Here is a 22,854-nt window from a genome sequence, read left to right on the forward strand (position 1 = left end):
TGACAGGGAAGCTGGAGTATTTATCCTGAGACTCCCAAAACTTATTGGTAAGTGTTGCCCCTGGGAACATTAAATCCCTGGTCCTTGGGGGAGGAGTTGCTGAACAAGCTCCTAAGCCCTGAAGTCTTCAAACAGAGAATCAGAAGTGCAGCCTGCAGGTGAAATCAGAAGTGGGCCAAAGGAAAAGGTGGCAGGGAATTGACAGTACCTGCCATAGCAGGACGGGGTCATTCCCCAACAGTGTCTCCCCAGCCTGGTTTTATTTATTTATTTTTTTGAGATGGAGTCTCGCTCTCTCACCCAGGCTGGAGTGCAGTGAAGCGATCTTGGTTCACTGCAACCTCTGCCTCCTGGGTTCAAGAGATTCTCCTGCCTCAGCCTCCCAAGCAGTTGGGTGCCCAGTTAATTTCTTTCATATTTTAGTAGAGACGGGGTTTCACCGTGTTGCCCAGGCTGGTCCCCTGAGCTCAGCCAATCTGCCCACCTCGGCCTCCCAAAGTGCTAGGATTACAGGCATGCGCCATTGCGCCCAACCCAGCCTGGATTTTATGATAGTTTCTGAGATTCTACCTCATTCCTCCCAATGTCCCTTGATTATAGCCACTACCCTTGCTTTGCTCCCACCCCTGTCCAGGGAGTGGCTCACATGAACTCTCTCTTAGAGGTTATCTGATGCTTTCCTCAAAGGTGAGCAGAGGAAGACCTTGAGAAGCCTCAGGAGTGTAGATGTAAAGGGGATAGGCTCAGTGGCTGAAACACCCAACAGAGAGCCAGCTGGACACTGCTCAAGGAGGGACAGTGTGAGGTTGCTTGGTGATCACCTCTTCCAGTACCAGGGTCATCTTCATTTCATTTCAAAAGCAGACTGAACTGATATGGGTAGGACTCACAGAGGGGAAGGCTGTAGGGACAGTGGGCTGAGACTCACCTCCCGGGAATCGACAGCTGCATACATAATGTCCATCCAGCCTTTAAAGGTTGCCTGGAGACAAGGAGCAGAGGCCACTCAGTGTCTGCCCATCCATTTACACTGGACCTTTCCCAAGCCATGGTGGCCCAGTGAGAGAGGGGCAGATTCCTGAGATGGAAAGGGCTTGGGCAGAAAGAATGAAAGGAAAGGTTCCTTTGGGTTACTTGACTAATCTCATACGATGATTTAAAGTAATTCCACATGTGGCTGTTTAAGAATAGAGTAGCATTAAAGACACAGAGCCTTTCAGAATGTAGTATAGACTGAGGACTGAGTGTCTAGGTGTCTGGTTCTAGTGCCAACTGCTACAATGCTGCTTTGTGCACTTGCCTAAGGTTTCCCCTCTCAGGGCTGCCATTTTCTCAACCACTTTCCCACCATATGCACATGATGTAAGAATGGTGTATCTTTCAGATGGAGAGGTTGAGAATAGAAGACCTCCACATTCCTGCCTTCAGCTTTAGCATTCTTGAGGTTGAGAAACTGGGTGTGCCTTCCAGCATGTTCAGAGCGTGCAAGACATCTTAGGTCTTACACTCCTAGGCCTGTTACAGCACTTGATGAGCTGTTTTGATTCACTTATTAGTCTGTTTCTCTCATACAGCATCAGTGTCCAAGGCCAGTTCTGACTGTATCTCCCAGGGCTGAGTAGTACCATGCCTGGCATACCAGAGATACTCAGAGATTATTTTTTGAATAAATGCAAGAACCAATGGTGGAATGTAGACACTCAAGAGTAACTGCATGACAAATGTATGAGTAACTGTATTAACACTTGAATGAACAGAGGACTGAATAAACAGGTGGATGAAGGCAAGAAATGAACGACTGAATGGATGATGAAAGAAAGAAAGACACGGTGAATGTGTTTGATTGTCATTATCACCGACATTATCTATCATTACGATAGACCTAATTAGACATAATTTATTACCATTTAGGAAATGATGTGAAGACCAAACATATGGCTATGCCCTGTCTATTTTTTACAGGTACTGTGTTTTAAGTCACCACCTGATACAATCCCATGGCAGGCCCATCCCTTTATACTATTCTACCAGCCCACACTTGTGTAATTGCACCACTGTGAGATCACATTCACTAGGAAGGCCCTCTAGTCTCATGGTGTAGTCTGTAGGAATAGAGAATGACCTCAGTTCACCCTGAGTTCTACTCCTTGCAAAGTCCCCACATAGCATCTTCTGGGAACTCAGACTCTCCATTTTATTGAGCAGCCAAAGCAAGAGATATGGTTGATCTCATGGTTGACTCACCACCTGCAGAAGTGCAAGGTAACCCATTGCAACATTATCAAAGTTGACTTTCACATTGACCCAGAAGAAGCTGCCGGTGGAGTTTTGAATCTTGCAGTCAGACTTGTTATTCACAATCGACAAAGGTACAAGAGAAAACTCTCCATCGGTGTAGTTGATGCACCTCCAAAACTTCCCTGCGAAGAGGTTCACACCCATGATGCTGAAGATTAGCCAGAAGATGAGGCAGACGAGGAGGACGTTCATGATGGATGGGATGGCGCCCACCAGGGCATCCACCACCACCTGGTGGGAGATAGAGACGGATCTGGAACCCCCAATGCCCCACCCCCTCTGCTGGATTCTATCTCTTTCTATTCTCATTCAGGCTGCTTCATGAGCCAGTGGCCTGTGGAAGCAGCAAGAGAAGTGGGTTAATTAGTGCAATAATCCAGACTCAGAAGACTGAGAGACACTGGGCAGCTGAAGATGGATTTAGACCTTCTTCCCTTAACCTCATTCAGGGTGGGTTGCAGTGAGAAGATGGATGAGTTTACAAGCATACTCCACTCGTTTAGAAGTGTGAGAATGTGTGTATTGTACCTGCACATACAGACTTCTAGAACCTTGACTTATTCTCTTTAAATACCACACATAAAACAGAAACACAATTTAAATACAATTTAAAGTATGCTTTGGTCAAGAACTAATGAAAACCTAAATCCATAGTCACAAAATAGCTCATTTGTAAATAAGCAAACGAGGATCTATTAGATACAAAATAAAATAAATTTCAAACTATTTCAATCTTCAGGTCCTACTGTTTGTAAAGGCACAAGTTAATTTCAAAAGCCCACTTTTGTTTTTGAAGCTATGATGACTACTTCCAGCCAATGATAGTGGAGCAAAGCAAAACCTTACTTTCTGCTGGGGAGCCTTTTGTAATTATGAGGAAGAGGTGGCTGTCAATCAGCAGTCTCTAAAACAAGGCTTGGGCTGTGAGCATTCCGTCCTGATGGAGGCAATTAGGGCAAAGTGGAGGCTGACACAGGTGGATAAAGAAAGGGGTGGATGGAAGGGGAAAATCCACAGGACCTGATGATTGCATCAAGTTGGAGAGAAGAAGCATTCCAGTGGGTGGCAGCTGAGGTACTGAGCTGATGATGTCACTACGTTTAAATGGAGTATTAGAGGAAAGACTCATTTATCATGGAAAGACGGATAACTTGGGATGTTCTGGAGATGTTGGCAATAAGAGGCAGAGTTGAGTGACTGAGAGAATAGATGCTTGTGGAGCAATGATTCAGGATCATTTCACTAAGAGGAAAGGGGGTGAGTTCTGGGTCCTGGTGGCTGTGATATTTATGGGTGACAAGGGAAGAGGGGCCCACAAAAGGACTTGAAAGAGAACTAAGAGAGTTAGGACATGCAGCACCACCAAAGTCAGAGCAGGAAGTGAAGACTCAGAGCCTACCTTTGGACGTGGGGCCCCGGAGCTCAGGGTTGGTGGGATGGAGGGCATAAAGGGTTAAGGGTTACCAAAAGCTGCAGATCAGAGAAGTTTTTTGTTTGTTTGTTTGTTGTTTGTTTGTTTTTTGAGATGGCGTCTCACTCTGTCACCTAGGCTGGAGTGCAATGGCACAATCTCAGCTCACTGCAACCTCTGCCTCCTGGGTTCAAGCCATTCTCCCGCCTCAGCCTCCTGAGTAGCTGGGATTACAGGCACACACTACCATGCCCGGCTAATTTTTGTACTTTTAGTAGAGACGGGGTTTCACCATGTTGGCCAGGGTGGTTTTGAACTCCTAACCTCAGGTGATCCGTCCGCCTCAGCCTCCCAAAGTGCTGGGATTACAGGCATGAGCCACCGCGCCTGGCCAGATGAGAGCAGTTTTGAGATCAGACTTACCCGCATGCCTTCAAATCGAGACAGAGCCCGCAGTGGCCGCAGAGCACGAAGGGTTCGTAGGGCTTTGATGGGAGCCACTTCAGAATATTCCAGAATCTTTGCTGTGAGACTTGTCAGTGAGATCTAAGTGCAGCAGAGGGCAGAAACATCACTCTAGGTTTGCAGAAGGGCAGTCCTGGTGGAAGAAGACAGGAACTCCCTGCCCAGCCTCCCATCCCTACACATCTAAGCCATCATCCTAGCTCCCACCTTATTTGGAACTCCAATGAGAGGTCTGGAAAGAGTTCTGTCTCTTCCCTTTTATTAAAAATTTTATTCACCACTCTCTTAAACAATCTGGGCAGGAAAAACTCAGTCTCTAACATCACCAACCTCTGGTATATAGGTGGCCAAGCTTCCAGTGTATTAAATCAACTCTTCCTTTTCCCTCTAGGGGCAGCAGTCAGGCCTCAACAACCTTGAAATTGATTTTCAGAGACTTGGAGACATGATGTTCCCTCCTAGGGGCTATGCTGAGAGTCTACTCTAAGGAATATAGTAGTCTCAATTATATTTGCTCAGAGAAGTGGGGTGGAAAGAATAGTGGCTTGGGTGGGGTCTAATTCCCTCTTGACCCCTGATTTTTTGTGACCTTGGGTTAGTGCCCGGCTAGTCCAGGATACTTTCATCCTTTGTAAAATGAAAAAGTCAGACTAAGAGAATTCCAAAGTTCTGATAGCTCTGTAGTTCTTCAAAAAGTTTCTGGTATGGGTCCATGAGATCTAGCTTCAATAGATATCTGAGAAATAATGACTGACTTGTGAACCCCTTTTGGTCTGTCAGTTTTCTTTAAGTGGTGGTCCAAAGACTGCAAAGGACAGAAAATTACATGAAAAAAGTTCCCCTGCTAGGAACTTTGAAGGTTCCAGGGAGATGTCATAGATACGGGCTATGACCCTGTGCTGTGAGATCTTAGCTACGCCACGGATGGTGGGCTGAATTCAGACTCAGCTTATCCTGGCAGTTAGGCGGGATGCACACAGGGGCTTCAGAAAAGAAGGGCTTTATACTTGAGTGACAGGGCCCCAAGCAATGCCCATTCTTTGGATGAATGGCTTATTCTACCAGGACAAACAACTGGAATGGAAGGGACCTCCTTCCTTCATTCATGTAAGGCTCCAGACACCAGCAGGTGAAACCCAGCTGCCTGGGTGCCTGAGGGCAGGGAGGTTTGGGGCCAGTTCCATGCTGAACCCTATTCAGTCTTTTGCTCAGCCCCTTGGGAAGTCTGCCTCACATGGATAATTTGCAGCTGGGGCAGACAGGTGCTGGTGCCTCTCCAGCAAAGTCTGTCCACCCAAGCCCACCTTCATTCTCACTGCTCAACCCACTAGCCTCCCAAGTGGTCTCCAGGCCCTAGTACTGCATCCATGCATCTATTCTCCATTGCAAATCTGATTATGATCATGTCTTTCTCTAACTCTCAAACTTCACTGGTACTTTATCACCCTCAGGATAAGCTCCATACTCTGTAGCCTGTGTTATATGGTCACAACCTACTTTTCCAGTCATATTTCACCCACACATTCTACTCAAATCAAATTGTTCCCTGAGCATACTTGTGTCTGTGCCTTTGTTCAGGGTCAGATTTTAGCTAAGACAGGCCTTCCCCAGTCGTCTCGCAGCTTCTTGCTCCTGCTTGTTTCTATGCCCCACATCTAATGCCACCTCCCATAGGAAGCCTTCTCAACCACCCCACCCCAAGAGTGGAAGAAGGCTCATGTCTCTTTGTCTCCAAGATACCAATTGCCCCCAGCAGTGCTCAACACATTCACCCTTACAATACATTTATTTCCGTGTGTGTGTCTTGTCTGCTGAAAGACTAAAGTGTAAGATCCTGGAGATAGTGAGTACTTATTCTGTGCTTCGGTTTCTTCCAGAGCACTTCATAAGGCAATCCTGTATTCAATAGTTATAAATAGACGTTTGACAAATGGAAGAAAAATAGGAGCATTGGGATGGCTAGAAGGAAGGAAAGAAGGAAGTACCGCTGGATGAAAAGTTGAAGGGTAATTTCACAGAGGGATGAATTAAAGGATACAATGATAAATAGGATAAATTTAATGTATAACATGAATACTATAGTTAATAATAGCATATTGTTTTAAGTATTTTTCTTACTGAGTAATTATAGCTGCTCTTGCCACAGGGGGAGAAATGGGTAACTATGTGAGATGATGGATATGTTAATATGTTCCACTAGAGTAACCATTTTACTATATATATATCTTATAACATCATTTTGTATCCCTTAAATATTGATATGGTTTGGCTGTGTCCCGACCCAAATCTTATCTTGAATTCCCACGTGTTGTGGGAGGGGAGGGACTCAGTGGGAGGTAAGTGAATCATGGGAGCAGGTCTTTCCCATGCTGTTCTCATGATAGCGAGTAAGTTTCATGAGATGTGATGGTATTGTAAGGGGGAGTTTCCCTGCCCAACCTCTCTCTTTGCCTGCTGCCATCCATGTAAGACGTGACTTGCACCTCCTTGCCTTCCACCATGATTGTGAGGCTTCTCCAGCCACATGAAGCTGTAAGTCCAATTAAACCTCTTTCTTTTATAAATTGCCCAGTCTTAGATATGTCTTTATCAGCAGCATGAAAATAGACTAATACAAATACATACGGTAAAATGTATTTAAAATTTTTTAAAAGATAACAGATACAAAAAGATGGATAGGATAGTTGAATGGAAGGATGGAAGAAACAAAGAAGAAAGGAAAAATTATGAAAGCAGGGAATAGTAATGGATAGATGAGATAGGTGGATAAGAGAAGGATGGATGGTTGGGTAAAATGACTGATGCATAAATGGAAAGATGGGGATTTGGACAGAATAGATGAATGAAATAAATTAGTGAATGACTGGAAGGTTGATAGGATGGACGAATGGATGATGAATGAAAGTGAAAGGGATGAATGAACAGATAAGTGGAAGAAAGGAAGAATAGATGGATAGGTTGAAGCAAGAATGGAAAGATGGAAGAATGAGTGGATAGAAGGATGAGTGAGTAGAAGGAAGCTTGGATGGAAGATGCGTGAATGAGTGAACAGAATGTTAGATGATTGGACAGTTGTATAGAAGAATTAATCAAAAGATAGAAAGATATAAGGGTTAAGGATGATGAATAGATGGACGGAAGTTTAGAATAAATGGGCAGAAGAGAAGAGGGAAAGAAGAATGGGAATGGATGGATGGAAGGGGAGGACTGATGGAGATGTACAGCTGGAAGGAATAAAGATGGATGGATGGCCGGGCGCGGTGGCTCAAGCCTGTAATCCTAGCACTTTGGGAAGCCAAGACGGGTAGATCACGAGGTCAGGAGATCGAGACCATCCTGGCTAACACGGTGAAACCCCATCTCTACTAAAAAATACAAAAAACTAGCCGGGCGAGGTGGCGGGCGCCTGTAGTCCCAGATACTCAGGAGGCTGAGGCAGGAGAATGGCGTAAACCCGGGAGGTTGAGCTTGCAGTGAGCTGAGATCCGGCCACTGCACTCCAGCCCAGGCGATAGAGCGAGACTCCATCTCAAAAAAAAAAAAAAAAAAAAAAAGATGGATGGATGTTTGGGAGGAAGGAAAAAGGAAGACTGAATGGTTGGATACGAAAGGAGAAATGTATGGAAGGAAGGATGGATGGTTGGAAGGAAGAATCAGTAGGAAGATGGATAAAATGAGTGCATGACCATTTAAGGTGATTAGGACTGAGACTGGTGACATCAACATAAGCAGGAGTGACTGTGCTCCTAAAGGGGTGGGACACAGGAATAAATAATTTTCCTTTCATTTATGAATAATTATTTTATATGCACAGAATTATCATCCATGACTGCGATTTCAGGTCTCACAACTAATCCTTGTAGTACAGTGGCCTGAAGCTGCTAGTGCATCAGGGAAGAAGAGAACTGAATGCACAGGCCTGCTGTGGAGGACCTGCCAGCACAGGAGGCTGGACAGAATGTTCCGTGCTGGACCTCATCCAGCTTCAGGAGGCAAGCACCAAATACAGACACATTTCCTGACACCTCTGCTGGGCAGACCTTGCTGCTGGCAGCTGCTGGAGTGGGGCAGGCAGAGACCAACACAGCACATGCCTCACCCTGCTTGCAGAAACCCTCAGCTATGCGGCAGTGAACACATAACTTAGGTAACCATGCAGCAAAGCAAAGAAGGTAGGGGCCTAGACAGTGATACAGCAATGAAGTGGTTAAGATGAGGAAGAGATGATGTTGAGGAATCAAATGTGTGATGTGTGAGAAGCACACAGTCAATTCCCTAATGCACGGGCTACTGGCCACAGGTTACTATGAGTGTGAACACATGAACTCTAGCTCATTACCTCTCCAAAAGGGCCCTCTGTTCTTTTCAGTGCCACTGGGGAGGAGGCAGCAGTATAAGCTCAGTGGTTCTTAGCCATGGCTACACCTTGGAAATGCCTGGGAGCATTTATAAAATACAGATGCCTGGGCCCCACCCAAGACCAATAAGATCAGAATCTCTGGGGTAGTGGTGTTTGGTCACTGCATATTTCAGACCTCCTCAGGGATTCTAAAGAGCAGCCAGGTGTGAGGACCACAGAGCAGCAGGTGGGAAGATCCTCTGTGCTCACAGTTCATGGCTCCCCGAGGTCCAGAAGCCCCATCTGTGGATGCAGGGCCATAAGACCTCTGAAAGCTGCATATGTCATCTCACTTTGGATGTAAAAATGCAGAGGATTGCAGGGATCTTTCTGAATGGAGACCTAATAACTCACCTAACAGTCACTATTGTGTCACAGTCATGTATTGCCTGGACTTTACCACTCATGGGTGTCGGGGCTATTCTCAGACTCCTCACTAGATTGCTCAAAGCTTTTCTTTGGAGTATCCCTTGAGGGCCAAGTCTCTGAGCTTCCTTTGCACTAGCTATAGCCAGGAGTCAGAGGGCAGGACCCCAAACCCCACGTGTTCCCACTGAACCACTCACATTCACAATGAGGAAGTCCAGCCAGCACCAGGCATTGGTGAAGTACTTTTTGAAGCCATAGGCCACCCACTTAAGCAGCATCTCGAACACAAAGATAAAGGTGAAGACCCTGTCAGTGTATTCCAGCAAAGCTTTCACCGTGGGCTTCTGGTCCAGGTAATAGTCTTCAAAGGCCTGGAAGGAAGAAAGGATGCAGAATGGCAGTCTGCCTGAACCCACAGAACTGGCACCCAGACTGATAGGGAAGGACCCAGCCAGCCCTGACCACAGTCCCTGGAAGGGGATTTGGTAGTCAGCTTGCTGGTAGCATTTTATTTGCTGTGGGGAGGTAAAGTGGGATAGTGGAGGAGGTACTGTGAGATACAAAGCATGACTTCTTCAGGGCCAACGGGGACACACAGCCCTGCTGATACTTGCAGGGATGCTGAATGCAAGGGAGAAAGAAAACCTTCTCAAATTGGATTTTGGAAGTGAACCAAAGGGATGCTAACAGTGACTTTGTTTAAAAATAAAAGCATCAACGGATGTTCACAGGCAGTTTACAAAATGAAAGTAAGAATCGCCAACACACCTCTGAAAAAGAATGTTCTATCTCACTGGTAATCAAGGAAATTCAAATTAAAAGAAGATGCTGTTTTTCTTTTATCAGACTGGTGGAGATGGAAAAGAATGGGGGAAAGCCTAGGATGCTGTGGCTGTGGGGAGCTGCCACTCTTACAAGTGACTGGCGGGAGTGAAAACCTGACCAGTTCTGTGTGAAGCCAAATAGGCAATGTGACTCAAAGGTTTCAGGAACCCAGCAATTCCTCCTTCAAGCACTAATCCTAAGGACACTGGAGGCTGTTGGCGCCCACCCAGGTCCTCTTTAAGGGGCCAGTGCCCCATCCTTCATCTGCTGGGAATGTCGGCTGCTAATAGTTCATGGATGCAGACACCCCCTTTTCCTGATGGCTTCGCTGAGCTGGAGGGAACTGTCCACCTTGGGAAATGCTTATCCTCCCTGCTGGGGCAGCCCTCAGCCAGGGACACTGACAGGGGGGTTTACAAGGCTGTCTCCTTTGCCTCAAGGTGGGACAGCTCTGTGGTGCCCTTTGTGCTTCAGCGCTTTCCGTGGCATCAGCTGAAGCTGGATTTCAACTGAACCCGTATCTTTTCTTAGCTTCTGATTCTGTGTCTAGGACCAGGACTAAGACAGGAGATTATCCAATGTCTCTGAGGGAGTACACATAGGGAACATTCAATGTGTATTAGAAGGAAACATAGGGATTGATTGAATAAATTATAAAGGAATATGTTGTAGCCAATTAAATGAGATAATATGAGAATATTTACTGAGAAAATTTACTGAGGTTTTAGCATGCATACATGTGGTTTTATTTTTGTGATATGTGTATATTTTATGCATAAGCAAGATGAGAAGGAGGTATACCAGCATGTCTTCAAAGTGAGCTTCTCTTTGAGTGATGGGGAAATGGATGATTTTTTTTTTCTTTACCTTTTTCTATAATTTCCAAGTATTTTTTTGGTACTTTACTTTGTCAGATGAAAATGCATGTTATTTTTAAAAGGTACTCAAAGTGAAAGCCTAAAGAGGGCTAAATTTGGTGCCAGCCTGTTCAGTCCTATGGGGAAGAAGATGGGAGGGAAGGGAGAGCTGCAGGGGGGCGGGCTGGGCTGGAGCAATGTTGCAGGTCTGAGCTTCCTCCTGGGAATGTGGGGGGTGGACCGAGGTGTGAGGAGAAGGGGGTTAGAGAGAGAAGGGAGGGAGCAAGGGAGAGCAGAGAAGTGAAATGAGGAGAGAAGGCCCACAAGCCAATGAGGTAGTGAGGAGAGCACCTGGCCAACAGCACATGTGGTTATTATTTTAATCCAGGAGGACTGGAAGGAAAGGAGCGTAGGTGTGGAGAAAGCACTGCCCAGCCCCCTCTTGCCCCTACAATTTGGCCTCTACACTGTGCTGAGGTCCGTGTGGACAATCACCACCCTGTGCCAGGGCACTGGGCACCTGCAGCTGCTGTCACACCCTCCCCCCTGCACCCAAGATGGCAGACCAGTCCCTGCCCCAAAACTCTCTTCTCCCTTGGCTTTGCGTCATTGCCACCCTAGTTTTCCTCCCACCTCTCAGATCCTGCCTTGACCCACACCTGTGCTCCTCCCTAAGGCTGAGGCCATGCACCGAGCAGTTTTGTCACCCTTCCTGGGCAATCTGACATTTAGATTGAGGCCCAGATATTTAGTAGGTTGTTTTTAGAGAGTAAATGACACGAGGCGCAAGATGAGCGAAAACACACAGCCGTGAATCAGAAGAGTGGGGCTGTAGTCCTAGCCCTTCAACGAATTAGCTGCGACCCTGGACTCTATTCCCAGCCCTTCAACTCATTACCTGAAGCCCCTCATGCCTTTGGGCTTCAACTTCCTCATCTAGAAAATGCAAACAACTGAGGATGTTGTCTCTTCCTGTGTCTATGTCTACCTTGGTCTATTGGCCGAGTAGTTGAGATTGTATAAGGAGCCTAAGCCACAGTACAGAGAGAACCTTCCTTCTTTGCTCTACAAAGCCCAGTATTCAGCCAGGGCCTTAGAGATGTGTCCCAACTCTGAATCTCTATTCCCATAAGGTCTCGTTATTCAAAGCGTGGGTCACTGAGGGCAGTACAAGCATCACTTGGCAGCTTGTTGGAAATGCAAATTCTTAGGCCCTGCCACAGATCTATGGAATGAGAATCTGCATTTGAACAAGCTCCTGGGAGATTAAATTTTGAGAATTGCTATTGTAATGATTTTCTGTGAGCTTTAAAGGAGTAATTAGTAGCATTTGAAAGTGGTTTGATAAGGAAATATAGTCCTTTTTGTACTGTAGGCCTTCAGAGAAGGCCGTGGGTTGGGGAGATCAGAGGGTGAGAAGCCAGGGGCTTTGGGATTAAGTAAGGGAAAAGCTGGGGTTTGCTGCTGACGAGTTGGGTGACCTTGGACAAGTCTTAAACCTTTTGAGTGTCAGTTTCCCCACTATGCAGTGGGATGCATACACTCACTCACTCAAATGCTTGCAGCCAGGTGTGACAGGCCATGGCATGGGCACCTTGAACACCTCCCATGCCCTGCTGCTAAGAGGGACCCTCGCCCTGGGCTGCAGCTCTCCTTCTAGTGACAGGCTGGGGACTTTCAGCTCAGTAGTCAGGAGAACCCACCGATGCAGCTCCAGGGCCTTTGGATTGTACGAGATTCCTATCTGGAGGATTTGGAGGCAGGGAGTGTGCCTCCCCTTACCAGAGATCCACTGCTGAGCAGGATCATGAAGATGATGAAGCTTTCAAACCAGCTGTGCTCCACAATACGGTAGCAAGTCTTGCGCACCTGCCAGCCCATGTCCCATGGACTCTTGGTGGTATCCACTTTGCAGCAGGGACAGTGGCGAATGCATCCTGTGGGGAGAGGTGACTGATGGTGGGTGATGGCCACTGGGCAAAGGGGATAATTTCTGCTCCTGCTGCAGAGAAAGCTTTCTGCTAGGAAACCCACTTGTCATCCCCTTGGAAAAGAATTATTTCCTGGAATATGGGAGAAGAGGGGTCCCTTCCAGGCAGTCCCACAATCCAGTCCTGCAGGTGTTCCTCTCCATCATCAGTCTTGCCCACTCTGGTATTTTTCCTAGCCATATCCTTCTTACAGATGGCACCAGTGGTCCCTGTTCTTCTGCCCACCTATACCTGGAAAACAGACAAGCTACAGGATATGAGCCTGGGGGTGCCTGAGGGGGATATGCTCCGAGCCCAAGCTGAACTGAGGGCCACAACATGGCTGGGATGGGAATTAGGTCCAGTCCAGCCCAGCCCAGCCCAGGGTCAAATAAAACTATTAATAGAAACTCAAGTGTTTAAGACATTTTTTCTATGTATTTTTAGAAAGCATTGAGGCCACAATTCCCTTCATAGAATGGACTCTTGATTCATTCATTGCACAAATGTTTATTGAGAATGTAACGTGTCTCACTGTTCTAAACACTGAGAAGAAAGATGACTAAGACACTGGTTCTGCTTTTGAGAGCTAAACAAAAGATTGAGGGAAGCAGATACATCACGGCCCGCTTCTGGGTCCTTCATCATCCAAATCAAGAGTTTTCGCTGGTGTTTATGGTGGTGACTACCTTTCCCCCTTTCAACTCAAGAGGGCTGGTTTAGAACTGAGGGGGCGGTTTTTGAGGGTAACGAGGAAGGCCCACATCTCAACGTGGTGTCTGATAGTGCATGAGATGCAGATACCATGGCCAGGCTGCTGCCAGCTGGGGCATGTGTGTCTGATGCTGGCGCCCTCAGGCCTGGGAGTGAGGCAGCAAGTGGGCACAGCGTGTTTGTCTTCTGTGGACATCAGGCCAGGGCCCTGGACCCAGAGGTGCCCAGGTGAGTGTTTGCTCAACTGGATTCTGGCCCTAATTAACATCAGTGTGAGGGGGCCTGTGGCTGTCCCTTTACCTTCTGTGAAGCAGTCATCCGGCTCTTCTAGGTCATCCGCCAGCTCAGGGATCTTCCTCAGGATCTCCTCAGGATCTGGGCAGTCCACCGTGCTGCCCTCGGAGGAGCTTGTGTCATCCACTCCCTGCAGGGGAGAAGCCCAGGGCAGTGAACTTGTCTCTCCGCGGGGCCCGGGGAATTGAACACGGTCACTGCAGTTTCAACTGCACCCGTGTTTGGTGCCTCGCCAGCTGAGGCCTGGAACACTGCTGTTCTCCCTGGAGCCCCAGAGGCTTAGCTGTGTGAGACTGTAAACCTTTGGGCCCCTGATAGAGTGCTGGCAATGGCCCGAGACACCGTAATTACACCCATAACGACTCTCAGCGTTCACTGGGCTTGAATATTTAATCATGGAGTGATGCTGCAGGGGCCTGCTGCCCTCCTGGCAGCTCCAGCCCTATAATGTCTCCAGATGAATTCAATTAGGAGTTGAAGCTGCTCTCATATTAGTAAACCTGATAGCTTGGCTAATGGACCCAAATGGTGGGGCGGGTCCCCATCTGTCCCTGTCAGGCCCCTCCTGCCTAGCCAGGGTCATGGACAAGAAAACAAAAACAAAAAACCAACACCCAGAAGTTGTGTACTGAAGACACTGAGCAGGGACAACTAGCCAGGGGTGTCCTTGGAACATTTGGGAAGAAGCATGACATCCACGTGCACAATGTGACAGCCCTCACCCAGTGGGAACCAAGCGGCTTCTGTTCACCCACAGCCCCCAAATGCCGTCTCAGCCCTCCCTCTTATCTTACCCTGCTGTGGTCAGCCTTGCCTAGGGCACACAGCCAGTAGCTGACATTCTTCAAGCTGAAGGGCTTGATAACTTTGGGGATGAATTATGTCTTCCTTATCTCTATTGAGCCCAGTGCCTGTCACATAGTCAGCACTCACCGGCTAGGTGTCAAATTAAATTCTTGAATTGAAGGCAGTGTTATTAAAGATGCTAAACTTTCATAGACGCCTCTTTCCCTATAGCTTGTTTTCTTCAAGATTTGTGAGTGAAACCACAACATTTATTTTTACCTTGTATAAGGCAATCCTAAACCTCAGGCCTTCCAGCTCAGTCTCTGCGAGGCTGTCACTTCACTACTCACCTATAGAGAGCCCCTCCCCAGCCCCAGGCTGTTTTTGTCTAAAGAAAATGACGTGGACAAAAGCAAGCGGGGGAGAATCAAGGGAAAACTTCCTCATTTGTGAGCACCTCCGACTCTTACTTGCTGGCTCTGAAAGACATTTGACTTTCTTTGTGCATTGTCTTTTGTTTCCTTTTTTCTTGGCTGCCGTTTTCTGGGTGCTTATTTTGTCTCGGGCAGGAGCTACACATTTGACAAGAGCATATCATTTAAGCCTCAAAATCATCCTACCAAGTAGGCATTACCATGCAGTTTCATAGGTGAAGAAATGGAGGCTCAGAGAGGTTTAGGAACCGATCTTAGGTCCCACAGCTTGCAGAGTCTCACTCTTTCTTTGTTTCCCTACAGCCACCCTGGAGTGAGATACCATTGCAGCAATGGTATATGATGAAAGTTGAAATTGTGCAGATTAGCCGGAGGTTGGGAGGGACTTCAAAAATTCCCAGGATGAGAAATGAGGTTATGTGGTTGAACGCAGTCTGGAATACCTCACCCTCACCCCCACCCTCCAGCCTCTACCAGCCCACTGGTCAGTGTCTGGCTGGCTGTCCAACCTCTCCAGGAAGCTCACATACCTACCTCTGCAGGGGCCTGAGGAACAGACTCATCTTTCCACGTCTCACCCAGGTATGGAGCCAGGTCCTCAGAAGATGTTCCAGTGCCTGGGCTCCTGAGTGTCAGGTGGTCCTCACACCTCTCAACTTGCTGCAGCTGCTCCTGCTAGTGAGAGAGGGTCCCAGCTGGGTGCCTGGCCCCACCTTTAGATGACCAGTTCTAAATTTGAAGGGATCTTGCACATCACAGGCTGCCAGAGCCAAGGGTTTCATATATGCAACTCACGTACATACATATACATACATACACAGTGTGAAGTGAGCATGAAGACTATAGCTAGCTAGACCTGTGTTTTATCCTTGGGTTCCACTAATTATAAGATGTGTGACCTTAGGCAAATTGTTTAACCTCTCTAATCTTTGTTTTTCCCATCTTCAAAATTCAAAAGGCTAGATCTGCATCATTCAGCTGTTTTGGTGACTAAATATGTTAGTGCTTGTAGAACACTTTGCACGAAGTGCTTGGCTCAGTAGATGTCAGCCATGACAATTGTTATTTGTGCAGAGGTCAAAATTGTAGGGAACTTGGCCATCTGGAGCTCCCTAAGAGCCCCAAAGTAACTGAAAATGCTTCTGAGTGGCAGACAGCTGTTACGGAGTTCATGTCCTTTACTCTGGGGATGGTGATGCCCTGCCCTCTGCTGTCACCCAGACAAAGGCATGTAAAATATGGCAGCTGATAACAGCAGCTGCTGGAACACAAGTGACGACTGCAGGGAAGAAGGCTATGGGAAAGCTACAGACTCAAAGCACAATTTTTCTGGACCACTTAGTGACCTGACCAGCAGCCCTGCATGTTCCTGAGGCCCCACAGGGATCCCTGCCTTCCCACGTTGGGCAGAGGTGAATGCCCTGAGTTACTGAGAAGAGGTTAGCGAGGGTTGATATACCAGCTTAAGGTAGTAAGGAATAGTGCCAAGTATTTAAAAATACATATTATCAAATGGCTTAAATGTGCTTTAAATTTGTTGGTGCCAAAAGGAGTGTGTCATTTCTCTATTATATCACTCGTGGGGAAAAGCTGGCTAAATGAGTCACATAAGAATCAGGACTTCTGAGGATGCTGGTGAAGATTAGATGAGCCTTGCTCTTGGACAACATCCTGTTCTTAGAGAAATCTCATTAGCATCTCATGCACAGAGCCTGGGTTGGGCAGAGCGCATGGGACAACTGTGTGAAAGACAATCCCTAAGCACCTCAAGGTGGCCTGTTGCTCACCTGCTGCCCCCCACTCCCTGTTTGCCTGCCTGGGGAATTCTGACTTTTTCTTCCAGGCCCCTGCTCAAACGCCACCTCCCCTGGAAAGCTTGGCATGGTTTACATTTCTTTATGTCAAGGTCTCCTCTGCATTTCCCTTTTGCCCTTTGTCACTCAAGCCCTGAGGCCCCTCCCCACTGCCTGTGGCTGTCCTATGGGGATAACTCTTACCTGTCCTTTGGGGATCACTTCTTGTTGGGCGCTCTGAGCATCTTCCTCACCATCATCCTCCAAGTCATCAAGATCGGATTCGCCCTCAGCAATGGGCACAGAGACCCACACAGTAGGATTAGCGATGAAGTCACTGTGCTCATCCCTGGGGCCTCTGGGAGCTTGGAGCCCTCCAGAGCTTCCCTCGGCAGTGTTGGCAGCAATGTGGTTCTCAGCTTTGGAGCTGGAGAGTGGGAGTTTCACCACCAGCTCCGGCTCTGCCTTGGGCCGGGGGAATGGGCAGGGCCTGCTGAAGAAGCTGCAAAGAACCTGCTTGATACGATGGCCAAAGACCTGGATCCGTGCCAGGGCCACCTGCAGGTTGTTCACCTCCCCATCATCCTCCGGAGCTGTGAGGTTGTCAGCACTGAAAGAGTTCAATAGCAGGGCGATGAACAGGTTAAGCACCTGAAGAGAGGGAATGGAAGGGAAGACTGATCAATCTCCAAGCTGAGCCCCACATTGGCCTACTGGGTTAGCAGCTGGCTGGCAGGACAGCCATGGCCTGGGCCTCTTCCTGTCCACCTGGGATTCTGTCTCTTTTAGGGGAATAGACATTCTGAGAGCAGTTGAGGGAAGGTTTGGGGATGTCCTGGAGTGACCTGCCTTAGTGGATGAGGCGTGGAAGCATATTTTCTGCCATAAAGGAGGAGCCCCCTGCTGAGCAAAGGGACGTTTAGGGACAACAGAGAGAAGGCACTGGCCCTTCCTGCGACCACCCTCATGTGCCAAAGCCCTGGGTTCTATTCCCAACTCTGGAATCCAGGGCACATCTTGCTGCTTCCTGTTCTTCACTTGAGAGCAGGTGAAGAGTGGATGTGAAGACAAAATGATACGAGAAATGTAAAAGTGCTCAGAGGGGTAAACTTCCTGTCTGAGGGTGAGGGGCGTCTGTGGCTCTGCAGAGATGGTGGGCTCAGCCCGGAAGAACAGAGCTTCTGGGATGCAGGCAGAGGCATCTCTGGCTCAGAAGCCAGGGTGGAAAAGACTAAAGAGTCTGGATTTGTTGTTGCTTCCCTTCTCTTGGTTTAGCTTTCTTCTGCCTATAAAACTCTCATGAGGAAAGAACCCAAGTTGGTTGATGTCCAGGGCAATAAGAAAGGGGCTTCTGGAAGACTGCATCGTCCCACACAACCAGCCAGTCCCAGGAGGGCAACGACCCCCCATGACCAGACTGGGTGGAGACAAGCTGAGGGCAGGGGGCCAGGCTGGGGCAGAGAAGGGGTACTGGTGCTCATTGGCAATTAAGTCTCCAGAGGGGCTTCCTCCAAACATGGAGTCGATTTTGTTATTATCTCCATGGCCTTGGATGTTGTCTGTGACCTGTTGTGCCTTCTCCCTGCGGCCTCTCCCCCTGCTCCTAGCTAGGACCTGTGCAGCTTGGAGAAATCAGTCAGCTCTTACTTCCCTGAATAAAAATGGTTTCTGAGCCCCCTTAGAGTGGGGAAACACATTTTTCCTTTAACAGCTAATAGCCACCATTTATTGAGTTCCTGCCTCGGCCCAGACATTGCATTAGGCAATTTGCATATGTCATCTCCTGTCATTTAATTCTCCCAGTAAACCCATGAGTAAGCACTATTTTCTTGATTTTAAGGAAATTAGAGCTTGAGAAGATTAAGTCTCTTGCCTGGGGTCACCCACCTAGTAAATGGTGGAGCTGGGATTCTACACCAGGTCTCTCTTTTTTAATCATGTGTTCTCATTCCTGCAAGTCAGGCTGCCTCCCAAGGCACACTTTTTGTAATGAATCCAAGATGAATTTGAAAAGTTTGAAGACTTTTCAACCAGAGAAGTACAATCTGGGCATAAAAATGCAGATCAAAGCTTTTTCAGATAACCCAGAAGCCTCCTCCTTTCCCCAGAAGACAGTGCCCCCAGCAGGGCTCACCACTCACCACCAGGTTCCCCAGCACCATCACCGTCAAGAAAAGGATGAGGCATATGGATTTCTGGCCGACTTCCATGCAGGCCCACATGTTCTCAATCCACTCTCCACAGAGAATACGGAAGACAATGAGGAAAGAGTGGAAGAAGTCGTGCATGTGCCAGCGGGGCCAGTCTTCATGGGGCGCGGAGATATTTTTTCGGTTATTACGGTAGTTTTCCCCTAGGAGCTGCTTGCCAACCAGAGCAAAGACAAAGACAATGATGGCCAGGATGATGGTGAGGTTCCCCAGTGCCCCCACTGAGTTTCCGATGATCTTGATGAGCGTGTTTAAGGTGGGCCAGGACTTGGCCAGCTTGAAGACGCGCAGCTGCAGAGAAACAGAGACTGTCAGGTGTTGGTAGCTGTGCTCATTACCTTTCATCTAAAGTTTTGGCTAGAAACCAAAGATCTGGGAAAAACACAAAGCCTCTCATCCCATTAAACCAGGGCATTTTCTGGAAGCTGCTTTCAGAGACCTTTCTTCCTATGCTATAAATTACTCAAAAATATGACCAGCCTTCTATGGTTCCTAAGTATCAATGTGTTTCATTGACTGTGGCTGAGTCAGGGTCTTGTACTGGGGTGGTGGCCTTGTGATCTGTACTCTGTTCTATAGCCACAGGCCTGATCCCTCCTGAATATGGGCCTCTTCTGTGGAGGTGGGGTGGGTGTGATGGGGCTCACAAATAAGTGAGAACAAGCTTATTTTGACCTGAAGAGAGACCAGCCTCCTTCGGGTAGGGGATGACCCACTGCATTCGATAGGTATTGGCAAAACATCTCTTAGGGCATTTCTCATCTTGGGGAAGTGGACAACATCTGTTGCTCCCACCAGCTTTGAAACTACAAATGTCTATGATTTCATGGACTCAGCATTCATATGTTCATTTAATTGACCAACCAACCTGCCCCCCGGAGCACCAGCCATGCAGGTGCATGGCACTGTGCTAGCCTATGAGGTATATGAAGAGAGGTGTGTAGGCCCTTGCTCTCATGGAACTAATTGTTTAGTTACTGAGAAAAGATGAAGTCTCAAAAAGTCTTCATTGTAAACTCAAATATGCTAAGTCCCACAGACAGCAAAAGCAACAAGCATAAAAATGTGTAAATGTTTTAAAATATATTTGTGTGGTTCTCTAATTTGTTCAGAAAAAAACAACCGCGATCAACTGTCAGTCTGTCAGTCTGTCAGTCAAGGTGTGTTTATGGAGCACCTACTAGGAGCCAGCCTGTGGCTTAGGTGCTAGGATGCAATGCTGAACAGAACAGTGCAGCAACAATTTTATCACTCATATCAGTGAGTAAATCTCATAGGAGGAGGTTTCATCCTCTTACACAGTAAGTACTGTATACACCTCTTCATGTGATAGGGGAGAGGGGGTCCACATTCACCTTAGACCTAATCTGGAAATTACTCTCCTCATATGGGAAGCGGAGCTTAAAACAACAACTCTGTGGACTGGTCACAGAGGCAGCTGATGAACACAAATAAAAATTGAGCATTAGTACCTAGTATGGGCAGCAGGAAACGTAGTCCATGGCCTGCCAAAGGTTGTGAGCCTAGCAGGAATTTCTCCCCGCTTTAAGACAAGATCCCAAAGAGCTTTACCCTTCATGGAAGGTTGAACCATAAACAAGCCCAGGAGAATGCAAGAAAAATTGAATGGCTGGTGCTAGGTACCAGCTACAGGAGGAAAATTGACTCTGAGCACTTGGAACAACAAAGTGGTGGTGCTCATATAGGATTTTAGCTAGAATTCACACTACCTAGGTATTTTAAGTTGAGAATTTAATTTAGAGCAATTCTACAAAGTGCTCTGCAGAATTAAATGCAAATACTCTCTGGAAGAACCTGCCTTCATCCCAGGTTTCATAGTATTCCCTCAAAAACTGTTTAAGAGTTGCAGTAAAAAAACAAACAAAAACAGAAGGAATGAGTCACCAGGAGTGAATGAGATCCAGGAGAAACCACAGATGTGGAAACAGTCATTCCATTTCTTCAGATGATATAATTATTAGTCAGAGATAATGGTATAATTAGGAATAATATGTTAAAGAAATAAAATAATAACTTGAAACAATGTGTAGAGAATAAAAAAACTATAGATAACAACTTGTGAAAAACAAATACACTCTTAGACATGAGAAGTATAATACTTAAAATTAAAAATACTATGAAGAAGGTTTGCATCAGATTTGACACAATTTGGGAGAGAATTAGTGAACTGAGGATATGTCAGAACAAATTATTCAGAATGTAACCCAGAGAGACATAAGATGAAAAATATCAAAATAGTGTAAGAGACACAGAGGATAGAACGAGATAGTTTAATATCTATCTAACCAAAGTCCAGAAGGAGAAAAAATAGAATGGAGTGGAGGCTATAATTGCCCACATAATGTCTGGGAACTTTCCAGAATTGAAGAAAATTACAAATCTAAAGATTCAAGAAGTCAATGAATCTTAAGCATTATAAATGAAAAGAAATCCACACCTAGACATATTACAGTGAAATTGCAGAACAGCAAAGACAGAGAGAAGATTTAAAAAGCATCCAGAAAGAAAGGAATAACAGTTAAATTGAAAGCTGACTGCTCATTAGCAACAATGGAGGCCAATTGTTGGAATAATATCTTAACTGAAGGAAGATAAAATAAGTATCAACTAGAATTTTACATTCATAAGAAATGTCTCTCAAAGACAGGGGCAAACTGAAGAGCAAATTTCAGATAAACAGAGAGGTTATTGCCAGAAGGCACTTACTAAAAGAAATCCGAAAGGAGGTACTTCAGGTAGATAGAAAGTGATCCCAGAAGTAACATGTAATGTGTAATATACAAGAATGTGAAACTGTACCCCAAAGGGTTAAATAAATCAATAACTAAATTTTTAGGCTTACAGGATACCAAATAAGAAACTACTCACTGAAAATCCGAAACTCAAACTGTGTTCCAAAGAGTAAGAAATCAGTAACTTACAAAAATTCTTGCGTTTTTAGGACAGCAGATAGGTAAAGAAACAACTTGCTGTGACACTGAAACTCCCTCCTCTTGTCAGATGAAGAAAAAAGTAGCTGAAATCAGTTGGAACCAGGATGGCCGACTGGAGTTTGTGCAGAATGAACTTATTGACGTCATGGACTGAATTTCCACTTCATATTGGATACTAACTCCCCCAAGATTTGCATATGCAACTCACAAGTTAGCATGAAGAGATAACTGTGCAGGCCCAGTTTGGACTCTCCAAACCTCCCCTTTCCTTCCACCAATCACCTGCAAATCTCGGTATCCACTCACTAAATATTTTCTAATAAAAATACTGCCTTGAAGACAGCGCAGTGGGGAGACAGATCTGAGGCTTGACTTCCTGTCTTCTTGCCAGCCAGCTTGCAATATTAAGCTTTTCTTTTCTCAAAAACCTGGTGTCATAGTCTTGGCTTCCAACGTCATAGTATTGGTTTCTAGTGCATTGGGCAGCGAGCCCCCACTGGCTCTATAACAAAGGCATAAAGAGTAGGAAAGTGCTAAGTATGAGAGTGAATCTAAATAAACATTGAGTGGACGCAACAGCAATGTCTTGTGAGATGTGGAAGAGACTGGTCATATGGTCTCCATTCACTTTTCTGCTCCCAGACACAACGGAAGACTGTTTTCCAGTTTTGCTTGCAAATAGTTGGGGTCACATTAGTGGGTTCTGTCTGGTGGAATGGAGATGGAGACAGAAGTAATATACATGGCTTTTAGGCATAGCCTTAAACCCCCTGCACTTTTTCTTTCCCTTTCATGTTCACCATAAAGGTCACTAATTGAAGATGGTGACATCATAATATGGGATAATCCTAGATCCTCGAGTCGCTACTTGAAGTAGAAACTCCCAGGAGAGCTTCCCAACAAGCACTGAACGTGCTGTGAGAGATACATCTCTATTATGTTAACTTACAGATTTAGAGGGTATCTCTGCAATTAGTTGTACTTATCTTGAGTAATGGAGAAATTGGTTCATTGAAAAAAGGTATTGCCTTTTCAAAAGCATCAATCTGTGGCACTGGCTTAATGATCATGTGGT

General features: G+C 46.4%; 1 protein-coding gene across 3 annotated transcripts in view; it reads right to left on the reverse strand.

Moving 5' to 3' along the window:
* Window positions 1–22,854, reverse strand: part of SCN10A (sodium voltage-gated channel alpha subunit 10) — a 100,527-nt gene that overhangs the window by 12,534 nt on the left and 65,139 nt on the right. For 2 of the 3 annotated variants that reach the window (XM_015131317.3, XM_015131314.3), the window contains 9 exons: window positions 18,757–19,116; window positions 16,820–17,266; window positions 15,357–15,497; window positions 13,609–13,732; window positions 12,407–12,561; window positions 9,140–9,313; window positions 4,133–4,255; window positions 2,245–2,529; window positions 929–982 (listed from right to left, as the gene is read on the reverse strand). In XM_015131317.3, the coding sequence (XP_014986803.3) occupies window positions 929–982; window positions 2,245–2,529; window positions 4,133–4,255; window positions 9,140–9,313; window positions 12,407–12,561; window positions 13,609–13,732; window positions 15,357–15,497; window positions 16,820–17,266; window positions 18,757–19,116 (1,863 nt within the window). The remainder of the gene's footprint in view (window positions 1–928; window positions 983–2,244; window positions 2,530–4,132; window positions 4,256–9,139; window positions 9,314–12,406; window positions 12,562–13,608; window positions 13,733–15,356; window positions 15,498–16,819; window positions 17,267–18,756; window positions 19,117–22,854) is intronic. The other variant, XM_015131316.3, reaches the window with a different exon arrangement.

Source organism: Macaca mulatta, chromosome 2 (assembly GCF_049350105.2).
Source record: "Macaca mulatta isolate MMU2019108-1 chromosome 2, T2T-MMU8v2.0, whole genome shotgun sequence".
Classification (NCBI taxonomy): Eukaryota; Metazoa; Chordata; class Mammalia; order Primates; family Cercopithecidae; genus Macaca; species Macaca mulatta.